An 18,350-nucleotide genomic window follows, 5' to 3' on the forward strand; every position below is an offset into this window, starting at 1 on the left:
AAACGGCAGGTTGTTGGTTTGGACTTAATAAGAAGCAATTATTTGACAGATCTTACATGTTTTACGTTACAGCAGTCACCACATTCGTTTTTCAGTTCAGTTCATGATTTAAGATTACTGTATCTTAAACAGGCCAGCGTTTGAAGCTTATGAGAAGTGTTGTATTCGGGGAACAAAGGTCATGTTTAGCCTTTGCATAGCTCATTTGATTGTTTCTCCTATCTGGCACCTAGTTCTTACAAAAGTTCTATAATGTAAGCTGGTATTACCCGTTTTCATCAAACTGACTTGCCAGTGTCCCTGAGGTAAGAAAGTAGGTGATCTTGCCAGGCAAGAATTCTCCGGAAAATAGGATGCGTTACTACAACAAAATTAAGCTGCCAGAAAAACTTGAAATATATTTGGGGGGGAAATGAGGTTTCTGGTTCTGAAAGGCATCTGCAAAGGTTTCCTCCTTTTCCCCTAATTTTATTTTGTTGGGAAGTACTGTAGGTCTTACTGATGGGCTAAGGGAGAGAAGTGAACCATAGCATCTTCATACTTTCTGTGAAGCTGATCTGCATTTTAGTTTCTGTTTATGTGGAAAAGTATTTCCTTTCTTTTAGAGCCAACTAGTTCCTGCAGTTTCATTCTGATTGCAAGTTAATTTTTTAGGCGGAACCGCAAGAAGCAGTTCCTTAATAGGAAAAGGCAGAGGAAGGGGGTGATTTCAGAAATTCCTTGAAGTTCCCTGCAGCATTACTTCATTTATTCCTCCTTGTTTGCACCTCACTCTGAGTTCCACTTTCTGCACTAAATCTCAGTAGCGGGCTGTGGAGGTTCTCTGCAAGTTTAGAGGATGATTAAAAAACAAAAATTACGTATTATGAACAGGTCTTTCTGCAACAAAGGAAAAAGGATCTGGAGTAGATTTTTTAAGAAAGAAAGATGCGTCTTCCAGAATTTTATAACCCTATTTTGAAAACATGTTTTCTGTGGGACTTGCCAAGGGGATTTCTTTAATTTTTAGAAAGAGATCAAATTTATAGGGAACAGTTCTATCAATATAGTTACCCTTCTTAATTCTGTGAGTAGATCAATCTGATATCCATGGTAAGTGGAAAAGTACTTTTCATGTGTTTAGAGGCACTGTTACTCTAATACTAGACAACCCATGACCCATTGGGTCATCATTTTGAAAATATTTCCTTACCCGGTTCCTCAATGCCTTCAACAGTGGCAGAGCTTCTAATGTACTGAAAAAGTTCTTAAAAATTCAGGAAGACATTCAGAGATGTACCTGCCTGAAAGTAGCCAATGTTGAATGGTATAGCACAGTCAAACATCAGGAGTTGATCACAGGAAATGTTTTATGACATTTTGTATTATGTCATAAAATGTTTTATAAAATTTGCCAAATTTCAATTCCGCAGGAGTCATGGGTCCTGGAGTTTGAATGCATTCTGTAAGTTAGCCCATTTGAGGTCCGTTGGTTCAAAAATTGTTTCCCTACAATGCACCATTTCACCTAGTTAAAGGTTACAAGTATGAAACAGACACCAGAGTTTTAGTACTATATAGATTAATTATTAAAAATCATTTTGGTTGTTAATCCTAAACTTAATTTGTGGCACCCCATTTATTATCACAATATTTTGAGACTGCATCCAGAAAGACAGTAGCTTACCTAAAGTCTTGAAACTGCGAAGGGTCTAAGAGGAAGCAGATTATTTGGACCTCCAGCAGTCAGGGTTGAGGCTGGGGTATAACACAGAAACTGCCTTGGCCATGCCTGGGTGTGACCTGTGGAGAGTCTGGGGTCGGGAAAGTACAACCTTCTTGGTCCTCCTTGATCTCTCAGTAGCTTTCAGTACCATTGCCTATGGTATCGTGGACCATTTTCAAGAGTTTCGAATGGGGGGCAATGTCTTGCAATGGTTCTCCATCTCCCTGAAGGAGCAGTTCCAGTCAGTGTTAGTGGGAGAGGAGAGATCTCCTGTGAAATACAGGTGAAGTTGTATCTGGTGGTTCAGTATCATCAGCATGTGTATTATATCCAGCTATACATCTCATCCCTTGGTCAAAGAGGTGATGTAATGAAAGCACTGATCCAGTGCCTAGAATACATCCGGTCAGAATGGGGAGGACCACACTGCAACTAAGTCCATCTAAGACAGAAGGGGGTTGTGGATCTAATGACTCTAGGAAAATCCCATCTTTTACCCTGAATGAGTTCTTCTACCTCACCCGGGGATGGTCTGCAGTTTGGGGTTCTCTTAGGTTCACAGTTCCTACATGAAGAGCAGGTGGCAACTGTGGCTAGGAGTCACAGTTTTCGATAGCTGCCCTCACTCTTTGCCCCCTCCCCCTAAAAGTAGCAGTCTGGCCAGCTTTGAAGTGTTGAAGACCTAGCTGTTCTGCTTGGCACAGGAGGAGGGTGTAAAGGTGATTACGTGGGTACATGATACATATTTTTCCGTTTTTCAGGGTTTTTTTTTTTAATTGTCATTTTTATGTGCACTTGAGGTTTTGGATTGTTATTATCTTTTATGTTGGCACTGATAGCTGCCCTGAGTCTTTTTGGAGAAGGGTGGCATGCAAGCAAATGCAGGTCTTTCTATGGCTGAGATGAGACTAGCAACAGATTGCTTAGTCTTTGGATGTAGGGTCCAAACAATGTTTTTGAGGCAGTGGGAGTCTATGTCTATACTTTATTCTGGAATGGTTGTTGGAGATTGTTATGTGGTATTTTTGAAAATCTGATTAAATTCTGATGGGAACATGCCACTTGTAAATTGCTTATCTGCCCTCAACCTTTGCAGTTCACGCCTCCCTTTCTCTCATTCGGTGAAGACTGTAGAGTGTGTGTAATAACTCCAGAGGCTGGTTAAGAAACAGTGCTATAAATCTAAATAAGCAATGCTGCAATATGTTTCTCTCTCCTCTCCTGTGTGTCCAACAAATCATTCGCTTTTAGAAAAGAATTCTTCATACAGGAGTGCCTGATAATGTGCTAGAAGCCTCAAATCTGGAAATAGAGACTATGTGCCACCTGACTTCTCCTCCCAGTCCTCCAAATTGCCACCTGTATCTCAAATGTTTCAGGCATGTTTTTCACAGCTGGTTATATTTTTAAACCAGTAATTTGAATGCTTGGTTAACAATCCTGTTAGCTCCCAGAGGGCTCTTCTTGACTTGTAGTGTGTTTTTCCATATGCTGGAGGAGAGTTGAAATAGTTTTCATTATAAGAAGAGTCTTACGAACTGAGCCTGCAAACTGCATTCTTTGCTAAAGGGTATGTTTCTGGAAAATCGCTTTCTTTTGTCTGTCACGATAAAGGGGTGCAGATGAAATTTGGGTGAATACCAGTTTTCTGGAAAAGAATCCGGTGTACTTGCTGTCAGAGGAGATGCCATCTGTAGCATTGGGGAAAAGGTGGGCACCAGGATCTCCAACTCCCGGGCAAGTTGCCGACTGTTGTTCTACACTGGAGGCTGCCAGTAAGATGCCTCTCTTTTTCCCTTCTTTTACTGATGCCTGACCTTTTGGTTTTGGATTTTTCTGAGTAGGTGGATGGTTTTCAGAGCCAGAAGCCCCAGAGATCATTCATTCTGTATCATAAGAAAAACTTGTTGACATCTGAAACTGTATTTCTGTTTTACCAGGTAGTTGATCTGAGAGAAACCATTTATGAATGGTCATTTCACTTATGATGGCAGACCAGCCACCTCCATTAGAAGCCACACCTATTTTGAATGAAGTGCCACTTCTACCTCATATGGTCAATGGGGATACCACACAACAAGTAAGTTGATCTGCATAAGATGGGAGTTTTCAGGCGGTTCTCTTCTGCAAATGCTTAGATTCATAGGTGATGCCACTTTAGTTTGTAGATAGCGGTTTACCATGGTGATTAAGCTCCACCAATCATGGTTTACTTAGCAAAGGATGTTTAAGCAAGCTGTGACTTAACTTATGAGAGAATCTCTCCATAATCTTTGAAACATAACAGTGATTTCATTGAAATTGGATGGCAAGGTGCTTGACCATTGTCAATATGTATGACGCTATCAGTTTCTTTCCTCCGCTGTATGGCTGTGGTTTCACTTATCTGAAAAATTAGCTAGATGGCAATCGGATATAATCGTAATTTAAAAAGAGTGGGGAAATGGTCATTCTGTAGAAGTCTGTGATCACTGTAATAAAACTCTTGATATAAGGAGAATCCTCAGTTATATAAGGACAGGAAGACCCATACTGTCATGTGACTTTCTAAAGATATGAGAGTGTTAGTTTAAGGAACTGAAAATATATGAAGCTGTTGACACCAGATGTAAAATGGTATTTCTATCTAGATACACACAGATTCTAGCATACATGCAAATCGAAGGTATCCATGCTGTGGTGTTCTAAAATAGCTTTTGCTGGCTGATCATTTTTGTTTGCTTTCGTTTTCTTGGTATTAGGAAAGATTTGTATCCTTCCTGGCTTCACTGAGTTGCATTGCGCAAGGGCGTGTTGATCTATTTCCTTCTTTTATCTCTCTGACCAGTTTTAATAGTAGCGTTCTTAGTGATGATAATGTGAAGAACCTCAGTTAAGACTACTTTTATAATCTAGTGCAAGAATTTGGATCCCAGGCTTTGCTCTAAGTACGCCCAGAGGACTTCTCCTTGTATAGTGGATTTTTCAAGCCATGCTGCAGATTAGTTTTCGGACTTCCCAGAATTTTTAAAGAAGAGGACGGGCATGTGGAACTGAGAGTCCCTATTGCTTATGTGAAGTTAGGGTTAATTCTTTTGGATCCACGCTGTGAAATATGTTTGTCTCCATTAAAGGAAAAGGATATATCGATTGATGTAAGTTAGGTTTGTCATTCAGTGCTACTGCTAAAAAACGCGCAAGGGAAATTCTACACGTGTTCACGGAGTTAGCTTGGAAAGTGCTCAGAGCTATTGCCCGGCTAATTGGTTTGAAATAAATATTGCGACAAATGTGAGAGTTTTCTAAGCAAAGCATCCCAATGCAGGTTGAAAATCTGTGAAGAACCTACATATTGCCTTTACGATGCTCTGGAATTTTTACTGGGTAAATTCAGTGACTGCGCAGCCAGACTTCTCACTGGCAGTTAAAACTTCAGCAGCAAATCCTTTTTCAGCCGGCTCCTTCAGACCTCTGACGTGTGTGTTTCTGGGTGAGGGAGCCCTTGAAAGTCTTGTTTTATTTTCCATGATCCAAGTTATCGGTAGCCTTGAAAATGTTCAGCTCTTAGACATAACTATCAGGATCCAAATTAACGGAGACTTAATTTAATTATCACTTTCACCTTGTAATTCTGTCCTGGTCTGTTTTGAAGCTTTCGAGCAGGTTCCAGCTTTTTAAAGCTTGCAAAATAGTTCTAAATACAGGACAATTTTTAAAAAGCCTGCAGAATCAACATATTTTCTCTTGTGGGAATGAATGTGACGGTAAGCATCTTTGCAAGCTTCTTCCCAAAGCCGTTCAAGATGTTATACTTGTAATGAAGATTAGTCTTTCCTGTGGGGTTCCCGTATCTTCTGTTTTTTGAGAACTTTTTGATACATGGTTGGGGCTAAAATACAGGCTTCTGAAGGCTTTTTAATGAGAAATTATCTCCCTTTGACCTGCAGAGATGCAGCCACTGAATATTATGTCCTAGATATTACAGGCATGATCTTTTAATGAAAACAGTTGTGATAAAAACTTACCTCTCCTTGGTCAAAAGCAGAGCCATAACTTGTCTCAAAAAAGCCTTCTATTACAGATCTAAAACATTTGGCCAATTCAGCCTTGGAAAATGGGGTCAGGAATTTTGAAAAAATGCGGCATATTTGATTTCTTGTAGAAAAAAGTGTTCTCAGTAAGAAGCAAATGGTTTGGCTCTGCTGGTATTAGATCATTATTGATTTTTCCCATTCATGTTATCTGTTCTATACATGCACCGTCTTGGCCTTTTTTCACTTAACAGGACTGTACAGCTCATTAAACTTGCAATATTTCTAGATTTAAAAGACCAAAAGAGCCTTTTGATTTTAGACTTAGAATTGGGACAATAGCTAGCAAAATAAAATAACATCAGCACTGTTTAGTCTAGAAGCAGCCACTCATAATTGGTTTTTAGTCCAGTGACGTAAAAAAGTGTTCTTTGTAGAAAGGCAGGGGGCAAAATACAGAGTCTAAGAACACAGTCTGCCAAAGGTACAGTTGGCCCAGAATAGCAGGAAAACGTTTGCTTCAGTGAGCTATAATAATATTGAATTAAAATCATTTAGTTAGTTTATAGTCAGAAAGCTGCTGGCTTGTTTAAAACAAAAACAAAAAGGGGAGGGGAGGGGGGAGGAAAATTGGCTTGAGTTTTAGAATCATAAGAATTTTAAAAAGAACCTTCTATAGTGACCATGATGGGTTCATCCAAGAGTCTGTTCCAGCCCTACCTAGAATTGTCAAAAAATTAACCTGAGCATTGCTGATTGAAAAGCACATGACATACCACTAACCGATGGCTCTTCCCATTTCAGAAAGATGTCATATCTACTGTTCTCTTCTTAGCTACTTCCTGTGCGTTTTTAATCAGGTATTTTAAAAGGTATTCCCTTCTAAGGGAAAGCAGTTAGAGATTTACTCTGCAATTCCTGAATTCAGGCAAAGAAAGTTCTTGAGAAATTGCATGCAAAATTATACTTCTCTTGGCATTTAATTTTTTTTATTAGGGATTAAAAAGTAGGGTGAAACTACTACCATTTGAAACTTTTTGGAGGGTGGAAACTATATATACACCTTCAGCACAACGCCACCAGAAGGAGCGTTATATAGGTTAGATCATTTTTCTTTCTATCCAAGTATCAGAAGGTTCTGATTGTCAGAAGAAATACAGAATATTAACCGCAGTTGCCATGGATTGCAATATTTTCAGATTCCCAGGCTTCTGCTAAGTCAGTATCACAGTAGTTGGTATCATTACATTAACTTCACCTAGATCTCATTTATTTGTGAGGAGGTTTTGTGGGAACGTCCTCCCTTCCTCCCAATCCTTGGATTTCACAGTAGAGTTAGAAACCACAATAGCCATTTATTTCTAACACACGCAGACACATACCGACGTTTATCAACATTTTGGTGGTTTTGCTAACTTGTTTTTCTTGTTCTTAAAAGCTCTGTCCTGCTTTATTTGCAAATGTAAGCTCACATTGATGCGTTGGCCTGCCTGGTGGTTGCATTGTACACCAGCTATTCTTACTAAACAATACAATTTGGCTGCTTATTACCTCTCCACAAAACACACTGTTGTCTTGAGAACCATTGTGTAGAAACATACCATAATAAACTGATACAATATTGCCGGTTTTTTATTTGTGTTTGCTTTCCCACTTTTCATTTACGGAACTCAAAAGTGATAGTTGCATGGATTTTTCCCCATCCACTTTCCTTTCTACAGCAAAAGAGGCTAGTCTGGTACATACACTGCCTGGGAATTGGTGTAAAACCCCTACCCCACAGACTCTGGGTTGTGCAGCCGAGGTCTCTTTCTCAGTCTCTGTGGTCATTTAGCCTTCGATAAACACCAGCTGCAGAAAGAGTGGCCACTGGTAATTTCCAATAAAATTGTAATTAAAACCACTAAGTTATTTGGAAATCAGTGAAGAAAGAAAGCATAAGAATATGGGTGACAACTTATGAGAAGAAATGCACACATTTCTCGATTAACATTTATTTATTTATTAATCAAATTTAGCCACCGCCCATCTCCCCCAAAAGAGGGACTCTGGGCGGTTTACAATAAAATCAAGCGCAAAACATAAACATGGGAGGGAAACAGCCAAAATTGGATTAGAAATATCCTTTTTTTCTATATAATTGTTTTTATATGACTCAGTGATTAAGAATAATGGAAAAATGAAAGTTTGTGCAATACCATTTGTTTAGTTGTTAATTGGAGGAAAGAATTGCTTTCGTAAGTATAGCAGGTAAGCGATCCTCTTTAACTTCGTGGATTTATTTTGAAATCTGATGCAATTTTGTATACCTGATTAAAAGGTAAAAAGTGATGTGTAATTTAAGCTTGATTTCACATTACTGATATTTCTAACCTGATGTGTTTGGTTTTTCAAAGATATGTGTTACTTTCAGATGAAGTTCAGAATAGGAATTATATTCTTATTTCTAGGTTATCCTTGTGCAAGTAAACCCAGGAGAGACTTTCACAATTAGAACTGAAGATGGACATATCCAGTGTATTCAAGGTAAGCAATGCCGCAAGAGTTTATGGTGAAATTACTGATACCTGATATTGCATGCCTATTAAATTAATGTGGCTGGATAACTTTATCATAATTAGCCTTCCTGATGTTTAGACTTCAACACCCAGAATTTCTCTGAATTCCACCGCTGAGAATTTTGGGAGTTGAGGTCCTTACATCTAGAAGGCACTCAGATTTAGGAAGGTTGATAACAGAATTTTGTGCAAAAGAACTGTCTGGTCATTCCAGTCAGGGTTGCCCATCGGCCAACCCATCTCTTACATAGAACTGATTTTGCAGTCATAACCACAGTAAGGAGCTGGCCATCTCTCTAGAAGACTACTTACAGAGCAAAGGGCTTAAATCATCTAATGCTGAAGGCCAAATAATAGCTGAGAGAGAAAGATTAGGGAGTTTGGTAAAGATCTCAAAATCAAAATGTCATTCTGACTGGTGAAAACTTTTCTCAGCTTCTGCATTCTGAATGGTCATATGCCAAGCATGGTCAAAACTCATCTAGTCTGATGTCATAAGGAGATGTTTAACTGGGCATTTTTCCATGATCCCCATTCTTGGTCAGTTTCTGATATGTTAGAAGAAGTGGGAGGGCTAGAAAAGTATTTACTAACTCTTCCGGGCTGTGGTTGAAGCATCAGAAAAAGTATGCCTTAAGGAATTTGTTACACAACAGCTCCAGAGCCAAACCACTTGTTTTTTTTTTACCTCAAGTCAAAGCTGCTCCAGCAAAGAGCATCATTCTGTTCATAGAACTTAGTAAGTCTTCCATGGTTGGATAGCAAAACAGGTTTCAGTTATATTTAAATAAACTTCCCCTCTACCACCCAGTGAAAGATCCCCCACCTTTTTTTTTTTTTTGTCTAGCATGCATGACGTAGAATGCACCAGGTGAGAAGGAATCACAGAGTCTTCTTTCAGTGGTGCCTGGACTTAGTGAGCCACTACCAGCTCTTGAACCACCAGAATGCAGGGGGTGGGGGGTGGGATGACATTTTTCTGAAGTTTTCAAGCAGGACCCAAAACATAGCTTACCTATTTGGTATTGCTTCTAGAGATGTCCAGTTTAAATAATGCTCAGTGTGAATGTGACAGAAATAAAGACTTGCCTCGGGAGGCTAATCCTTCAAACTGCCTGTCTTTCCCTGAGTACCTAAAAAGCAATCTGGGACATCATCAAATTGAAAGAGTACATTTTTAGTACACTATAATTTTTAGAGCCTACTGTACCAATCTTAGTCTTTATAAAGCCCTTGTCTTTAAAGAAGTCATATAAGATGGAGATCTTCGTTGATCTGATCAAGTAGTTCTCTGTGTTAGATTTATGAGCATTTTTCTAGAGATCAATATTTTTAAAAAAAATTGTCTGGACTTAGCTCTTTCACTGAGACTTTCAGCCGCGTAGGAGATACCCAGCCAAAAACTTGTATCCTTCTGCATTTGGCCTCATTTCCCATTTTTGCTATATGGTTTGATGGACGAATGAAATGGGTGTGTGAAGGCTATTTAGGTGATTATATTTGTCAAACTAACTGTGAATGTACTTGCTTCAGTGCTCTGTAAGGAGTCATGAAACACTGTTGCATGGTTTCCTTTCAGGTCCAGCACATGTTCCTATGATGTCTCCAAATGGTTCTGTCCCTCCAATATTTGTGCCTCCTGGTTATGTATCTCAGGTAATCATTCAGATCCTTTGAATGCTTTTATAAAAGAGATTTTCCACTGGGGGATAGGGAGTTTTTCCCTCCTTATAATCCATAAAGGTAACATGGATAACAAGTGGACAAAACTGAGTACCTCCTCTTCCCTTGTCCCATCCCACTGGTCACATTTAGCCTCCCATATTTCCTGTAATCTTAAAGTGAACGTTCAGTGCGATAACCAAGGATGCTGTCTTATACAGGCTACAAATTAAGGTATATGGACTATGAAACTGAAGACCAGACAAGTATAAAAGCAAAGCAAAACCAGGATTTATAGCAAGGAAGTTCAAGAAGTTGTGGGTCAGCAATTTATAGAGTTGGGAACAGTAGAGACAGAAGAGTCCATACATTATTGCTTCAATTACTGATTCTTTTAAAAGGGATTCTTTAAAAAAATCTTAAATCTGCAGCTATCACAGCCATGCATTTGAAAAAATCTTAAATCTGCAGCTATCACAGCCATGCATTTGGGCCTAAAATCACCTACCAGTGCTGGTTTGTATGGTGTAACGTTGGTTTTAGATAAGGCTTGTAATGTCTCATCCTTTAGTGTGAGGATAGTGATCTGGATACTGCATCAGTCTCTAATAGTGCTGTATGGCCATTAGTTTGCCCTCAATGCCAGAGCCAGATATTAGAGAAACAGCTTCAGGGGTCGTGACATATTGGAAATCAGGAGCATCTTGCCACTGACATCCGAGTTCTCACTGTCCCTTATAAATTGTAATTAAATTATTCTTCTTTAATGATAAATAGCAGAACAACATGTGTACAATGGTTAGCTGTAAAATTTAAGGTCAACTTTAATACAGAATTTGAAAACACCACCATTGTGGCTAATGCTCAAAAGGCTGCATGAGTATATATGAGAGAGAAAAATACAAACCAAGAAAAATACCAGAATGGCTTAAAACTTGAGAAAAAATTGAGATTGGGACACATTTTCCATACTTCTTGTTTGAAAGTAGTCCAAGACCTGGAGCTTAGTTTGGAATCCAATCTAAAACCAAGTATTTGTCAAGAGCCTCAGCTAGAAGCTGAAGTAGAATGTATTTTATTCTGTTTCACTAAAGCCAATATTCTTGTTGAGATGAGCATATATTCTATTATCTAGCCTTGCTGTAGATCAGTTCTTCTCCTTCATAGTTTTGGTGCTTGTTAATAGGCCAGGTCAAAGAAAGGAAGAGAAAACTAGGGAAAGACTCCGCATTTCACTAAACTGTTTATCACACATGATTTCAGAGTGCCAAGGGTTTTCGGATATTCAGTTGATCTTACATTCTCTGAAAAGTTGTCTTTTTCTTTTCTTTTTATATTCAGCATTCCATGTGCCTTTTTAATGCCCTGTGCAACTTCAGCAAGTTTTCCTATAACCCTGAGTATCTTTTGCACGAATTGTTCCTTACTGTTGGCAAGAGCTACAGGCAGCTGTGCCTGATTACTTTAGATTTCTTAGATTCTTCTGTGACCCTTCACTGCCGTTGTGAAGGGCATTAGCTCTTAAACATTTGCAGCTTTGATGGAACTTCTGATTGACATGAATGACTCAGAAGCATTCTTGTCTGAATGTTGAGCTTCAGTGGAGCTGAGTCAGACACCTCTGGAGCCTGCTTATCATTTCTCTTGGAATATCAAAAGGAATCTTTGAGAAGGCCTTGAATTTCAGTATCAGTCTTGTAATATTCCGTACTCATCAGAATCACAATGTCCATGGTTTAGACAAAAAAAATCCTTGTGAAAAAGATTTTCTCCTTTTGCCTTCATAGCAAAACCAAGACTTCAGCTAACAGGAACTTGAAGTGTTTCATATCTTCTGCTGATTTATCTTTCTCATTTTTCATGATAGCCAATCAGCCTGTCCTAGTTTGGAGACTCCAGAAGTGTTGGAATTGGCCATACTGGCCAGAGATTCTGAGAGATCAAGGTTGGAGAAGCTATTCAGCTCATCCTTTATCCCAAAGTTAATATGTGTTTTATTAAGCAGGAAATAAATTAAGTTGAAGCATCCTCAGGAGAAATTTTAGCATTTTCTCAAGAACACTTACATGTTTATTTTCTATGAGGTTAGACTCTTCTGTCCTCCCTCCCTCCCTTGTAAAATGTAATCTTAGGCAGCTGGAGAAGAAGGCATTTGAGCCTTCTGGTCTAGGAATTGGCAAGCTTTTCAGGCTGCAGACACCATCCAAAATCTTGTGAAATAGCTCAGATAGCTCCTGCAAAACAATACCATTGAAATTTCATAATAATATACAATTTTGATGATCACATCCTAGAATCTCACAAGATCTTGGACCAGAATGTTGAAATTTAAGGAATTTGATGAGGGATTACTGAAATCTCATGGGACTTTTGCTGTTTTCCTTATTTTAATTTATTTTAGTTGGTTGCCATTGTCATTTGCAAGGGTAGTAGGATCTGATGCCTGCAGGCCCCAATCTGTAATAAACATGGCTATGTTAGTAGCCCCTGTTTTTATTAAGGTTTAACTCTTGTTAATTCTGAATTAATCCAAGAAAAGTCTGCTGCTAGTGAATGGACAAGATCATACCTCACGCTTAGTCCATTGCTTTCTGAACAGTTAGTAGGCAAAATCATTTGGTTCTACTGGGTTAAAGCATCATGAGAGCAAAACCTAATCTTTAGAACCAGGGCATTCAATAATACATTTCATGCATTTCTTTTCAAGAATTGTATTGCAGCATATTATATAAATACCTTTCACTGTGCATGCCTGTGCTTTATATACAGTATATTACGGTTAAGGAAGGAAATCATGTTTTTAAATGTTGTAACAGGACAACCATAAGTTAAATGCACTCAAGTTGTAATACGGTCTGCAAATCGCACTTCTAACAATAATCTGTGATTTAGAACCTTTTTTTCCTCCGTTGGAGGATAAGGGTTTCCCATCTAGTCTGACTTGCCTTGAATTGAGAAGCTGTAGTTGTGTACATGCTTAGAATACTGAATGATGCCAAACCTCTCCCAATTCCTGTTTAGCCAACTAGGAAATGTGAGAAGAGACTGGCTAAATTAAACAAGCTTCAAACAGAATAATTTATCAAAGGAATTTAAAGCATAAAATATTTGGGTTGTCAATTATAACATTCTTTGTCCCAGGCATAAGCTGTCTAGATTTTGCTGGTGGCCAATAGGATACTTTCAGTTAATTGCTGTTAAAGAAGTGTTGATAGGAAGAATTCTTCTGGTATTACCGTGTTACATGCCAACAGCGGAATTACTTTTGAATGTATAATCTATCCCTTCTTCACATTAGGGTTTATGATAAATCACACTAAACACATGACTTCCTTCTCTTTGCTTACATACTTGTCGTATAAGATGCACAGTTGAATTAATCTTGTCTTTGCTGAAGTTTACCTCTTCCTTCCCAAAGCCAGACTGCAGTTCCCAGAATGTGCAGCCAGTTAAGCTTTAGCTGCAGCTCACAAAGAAAGCCACAACAATGCAGTCGCTTACAGCAGCTTTCTCCAGCCGTATTAGATGGCATTGGCAATTCCAGGGAATTGTGATCCTGGCTCAACTGAAGGGTTCCGGATTAGGGAAGACTAGTATGCACATTTAGTACCCACCCACTTGAAAAATAAATAAATAAATCTTGGTTTTGACTTGTGCTTCATTTTTTTCTGACTTCAGTACTCAGAGCTAAGAGACAGCAAAAAGTAGTGGGTTGCATGCATCTTGTTTGTTGTATAAACTGTGTTGGTTCTGTTACATCTGCATGTTAATCTGAGGAGTGATTAGCAGTGTTAGCATTCAGGATGAGCTCTTTGTGTATGTATGTTTCATGCCTGGTACCCAAAGTCCCAAATTAAAACAATGAGTAACAGAAAAATTCAAAGCATTATAACTGTACCTTAGCTATAAAAAAAAGAAAGAGCTCTTTTTCACTTTCTGTTGCAGGTGGTTGAAGAGAATGGAGTTCGGAAGGTCATAGTTATGCCACACTCTACTGAATTTCACCCCTCCCTGCATCCGCCGCCTCCACATGTGCCCCATTATATTCACCCCCACCCTGCTTTGCTTCCCCATCCACCTCATCCTGTGTACCCTCCAGTTCCAGGAACAGGAGAAATGCCACCACAGTTCATTCATCAGCATCCACCACCACCATCGCCACATCTTTACCAAGATCAAGGTAAGGCATTATCTGGAAAGGGGAAAAGCAATCTTATAGCCAGCTCACCTGCATTCAGGCGGCCCAGAGCTTGAAGTTACCTTGACTGCATATCTGTTTGGCACCTGGGTATTTTTGGAACCAATGCTGAAGGTTTGTGCCCCTCTGCATTCGGTTTTTTGTGTTCTTCTGGGTATGCTTGAGTAACCCTACTCTGGGCACCTTCCATGTGCATTGTAACTTCAACTCCAGCTTAGCTAAATCTGGAAGTTGGAGTCTTCACACATTTGGAAGATGCAGAAGCCCATATTATTTTATTTGGATCTTCTGCACGTGCCATCTTACAATATTACAGGTGTTGTAGCATGCAGGTGCCTCATTGCCAACTCCTGATTGTTTTCCAGAGGTGGTTCAGAAGGTTGAAGGACATTTGTGGAGGTTGAGAGAAATTCATGTTTCAGAACTTCTTACAGGGCCTACTGTATGTATTAAAAGTCATTTGAGATGCTGGTTGAGCCAATACTGCCTTTAATGGAGAAGTTGTTTTCTCATCTTCTGGCATTGTGGTTCAGAAAATGGCCAGATCTTCTTGTCAGAAGTAGAAGCATCAGAAGAAATGTCACATTTTGGAATGGCGAAGTTAAGGTACTGACCTATTAAAATATTGTGCCATGACCCAAAGCAAACAGTTCGTGCAAGAGAGCCCCAAAATATCAATGAATTGAAGCCGTTCTGTGAAGAGGAACAGGCCAAAATAGCTCTGTTCAAGATTGATCAATAGATGCCACAAATGTTTGAGTGAAGTCACGGCTGCTGAATGAGGTACCACCAGTTACTAAATTTATACTTTACACAGTTTTCCGGCGAAGACAGTGAATATTAGCTCCTTGCCAGTAAAGACACGACACTGAATACTATTGGGGGGTGTTGTTTGTTTAACAAGAATCTCTTGATCTGTTAATAGGACATGGATTAAGCCCTGTTTATGGACAGGCCTAAAGGGTTCACAAACTTTCTCTCACCAATAAAAACTTAGAGCAACTGTGTTAAATATAACTATACTTCTTGGAAGGGAGAAAAGAACAAAGGAATGAAGCACTTAAGAAAATAATAAAGATTGTCTGCCCGTCCGTCCGTCCATCCATCCTGCCTTCATTTTGTACAGCTCAAGGTGGCACAGATGTTTCTTCCTCCTGTTTTCCCTACAGCAACAACCCTGTGAAGTGGGTTGGGCTGAGAGAAAGCGCTTGGCCCACAATCATCTCGCTGGCTTTCACCCTCTTCTAAACTGCAGCACGCGAAAGGTGTTTTCTATAAAAGCGGGCTTCAGCTGTTATTACGGAGTTTTTCCTCTAAAGGGAAAGATGACCCACCGTCCAAGCAGTGGCTTGTGAATTGCAATCAAGAAAAGGAAGTTAAAGTTCCTTGTTTACAGCACTAACATTTCCCTAAGATAACGCTGCAGCCGTGTCCATTGATTATATAATATGACATTAGCATTTATAAATACCCTTCCTACCCCGTATGTATGTGCTTGTGCACGTTCTCTTTCTCTTACCTAGACGCATGCGTATACCCTCTCAATTTGTATGCAGTTGCAAAAATAAGCCTGGTGGATGACTATGTGAACCATATCCAGTTAAAATGTGTATCTTTGATTCAGTGTCTGTCTAAGCCTTGAAGGCCTTTAAACGCACCTCTTAACAGTTGTGTTCCATCTGATGGGTTCTTCTTGCCTTTGTCCCTTTAGAGTCCCGTTCCCATGGCAGAGCAAACTTTGTTCAGCGAGATGAAAGGACTCTCAAAATGCAGGAACATTTGAAGAAGAGGCTAAAAGACCGGCAGGCGAGCGGACATACAAACAACAAGGCCAACAGCCCTCCTTCCTCGCCTCATAAAGCTAACAGTTCCTCCAGCAGCAATGTTCAGAATGGCTATGGAAAGGGACAACAAGGGACCATAGGGCAGATAAAACAGAAGCATATAGGAAAGACCCGAGGAAGCCCCATTCCTTCAGCTGATTCGGGAATGGGAGGTACGTAAGAGTTTTGAGGGGGGAGGAATTGATGTGTGCATTAATAAACTGCATGTAAGATGTGGAGCCATCTGGGAGTAGACTGCATATGAATTTGGAAAACCAACGGGTCAGTTTCCTCCATGAGAAAGTAAATGAAATAGTGAAGTATCCCAATGGAACCAGGCGAGAACTCTTATTTTCCTTCAGGGTTTTAAAGCAGTGTTTCTCAGCCTCAGCCACTTTAAGGTGTGTGGACTTCAACTCCCAGAATTCCTCAGCCAGCATGGTTGTTGAAGTCCGCACATCTTAAAGTGGCCGAGGTTGAGAAACGCTGCTTTAAAGAGCAGCTGCAGAAGACTTTAAAAATTATTTTGGTAGTGGGATAGTTGGATTTGCCTCTTCCTGGCAAGCATACATGGGAGTGTCTGAAGGGCCACTGATGCCTCTGTGATCATCCCATTGTGTATCCCAGCTTGAGGCAAAGAGGTGGGGCCCCCTAAAGGGTTGCACTGTGCCTGCAGGCCACTTTCTCTTCTCTCTGACATCTGAGGAAAGCAGTCAAGCTTTCCTCCTCACTCTTCCCTTTGCTTCTGTCATCTAAAACAGTAAATTTGCCTTCCAGGCAAACTTGACTCCTGCTGTCTTACCTTAACGCATCCATGCACTTTCCTAGCATGATGCAAAAGGGATTTCCTGATACCTTTTTCCAGGATGTTTTTTCAGCTTCCTAGATGGTCCCCATCAAACCACTGAGTTTGGCGAGGTGTTGCCACCACTGAGCACCACCACCTTTGTCAACTAGATAATATTTTCCTGTTGACAGAAACTTCCCCTCTCTCAGTGGGGATGTAATTGCACTGAAGCCGCATAATGGCAACCGGGGACCTGGAATTAGGAGACGAGGCTAAGATTGCGGGATTTGCTCTTCAACTTTGCACATGTTTGTAGCCAGTGTCAAGTGTTCGATTGGACCCCAGGGCTTGACAAGTTCATTCTCAAATGCAGTCCTTTGCCACTTGGCACTTTGGGCAGAGAGGTTCACAAAAGGGTGTTGTCAAAGACTTGTGCATCTTGAAGAACAGAGGCTTTTTATCTCAGGGACCATGAACAGCTGCCCGTGGGCAGCAGGGCGTTTTTCACCCATCCTTTCTTAATACTGCCCATTCTTCCTGCTGAGTAGCTGCTCCGGTTTATCACAGGCCTTTCACATAACATGCAGAAGGAGGAGAAATTGTCTCATGTGAGCAAAAGGGCTTCCCTGTTGCATTAGGATCCAAGCCAGAATATATGCATGCATCTCTCAATCCATAACTTGTATGTTTTTGGACATGACCATCGGGTAGTGAAAACAGGCATTTTTGTCTGTTCCCAAATAGCAGCTCATAAGTTCAGTCAAATGCACTTGCACCTCTGTGCAGCCTGTACGGCAGACACAGTTGACTTCCCATCAACTGGGAGATGTGGCTATTCAGAAGATGAAATGTTCGCTGCTGGGTTAAACTACCATGTTTTGGCAGCATAGTAGCGAAGGTACTATTAAGTGGGACACTGCAGGTATCTGGGCCAAAATCATCAGCATAATATAATTTGGCCTCATTGACTGCCCTACAAACAACCAGTTCAAAAGAAAAGAAAAGGCATGCCATCCACAGTCTGAAAGGGACATCAGTAATCACAGGTTTCTTTGTTTCTGTTGGCTTATTCATCCCTTTGCATTAATCAGCATTCTGAATTTTGAGCCATGGAAGTCTAAGCAGAAAAGCGAACACAAAACTATCTGAAAACATGAAACATGCATGTATCTTTCTCCTTTTCAGTCATTTAAGCATTCCTTGCTGAGGCTTTAATCTTAATTAATAAATACTTCAAAACGTTCCCAAATAGCTCCTGGCACAAGGAACAGCCATCCTTTGAGGAAAGTTTGCTTATCATTTGGTATGTGTCTAATCTCAAAAACAGACTTTTTTCCCCCCAGGAAAGTTTTCTAATTAAAGAAAAAAAAATATTCTAAACCATGTTTCTGAAGTGAAGGAGAAGTTGTTGTTCAGATTTTAAATATTGGAATTTCAAATTAGCCAAAGGCCATTCAAGATACATACAAATGCTGGATGGCACAGGGCAAAATAAAAGGAAGTCTGTGCTGCTCTCTTCCTTCTGAGCAAACTTGCACACTTAGCAGATTCGGTGGTCAAAACAAATAAGGCCGGTGAACTTTGCACAGCCTGTGCTTTGCTGCTTC

At 40.0% G+C, this 18,350-nt stretch overlaps 1 protein-coding gene across 3 annotated transcripts in view; it reads left to right on the plus strand.

Moving 5' to 3' along the window:
• The window catches only part of FNDC3A (fibronectin type III domain containing 3A), a 60,408-nt gene that overhangs the window by 12,710 nt on the left and 29,348 nt on the right, over positions 1–18,350 (plus strand). For all 3 annotated transcript variants that reach the window (XM_063313651.1, XM_063313649.1, XM_063313650.1), the window contains exons 2-6: positions 3,646–3,785; positions 8,166–8,241; positions 9,853–9,929; positions 13,881–14,115; positions 15,845–16,129. In XM_063313651.1, the coding sequence (XP_063169721.1) occupies positions 3,675–3,785; positions 8,166–8,241; positions 9,853–9,929; positions 13,881–14,115; positions 15,845–16,129 (784 nt within the window). In that variant the 5' untranslated portion in view covers positions 3,646–3,674. The remainder of the gene's footprint in view (positions 1–3,645; positions 3,786–8,165; positions 8,242–9,852; positions 9,930–13,880; positions 14,116–15,844; positions 16,130–18,350) is intronic.

This window comes from Candoia aspera, chromosome 12 (assembly GCF_035149785.1).
Source record: "Candoia aspera isolate rCanAsp1 chromosome 12, rCanAsp1.hap2, whole genome shotgun sequence".
Classification (NCBI taxonomy): domain Eukaryota; kingdom Metazoa; phylum Chordata; class Lepidosauria; order Squamata; family Boidae; genus Candoia; species Candoia aspera.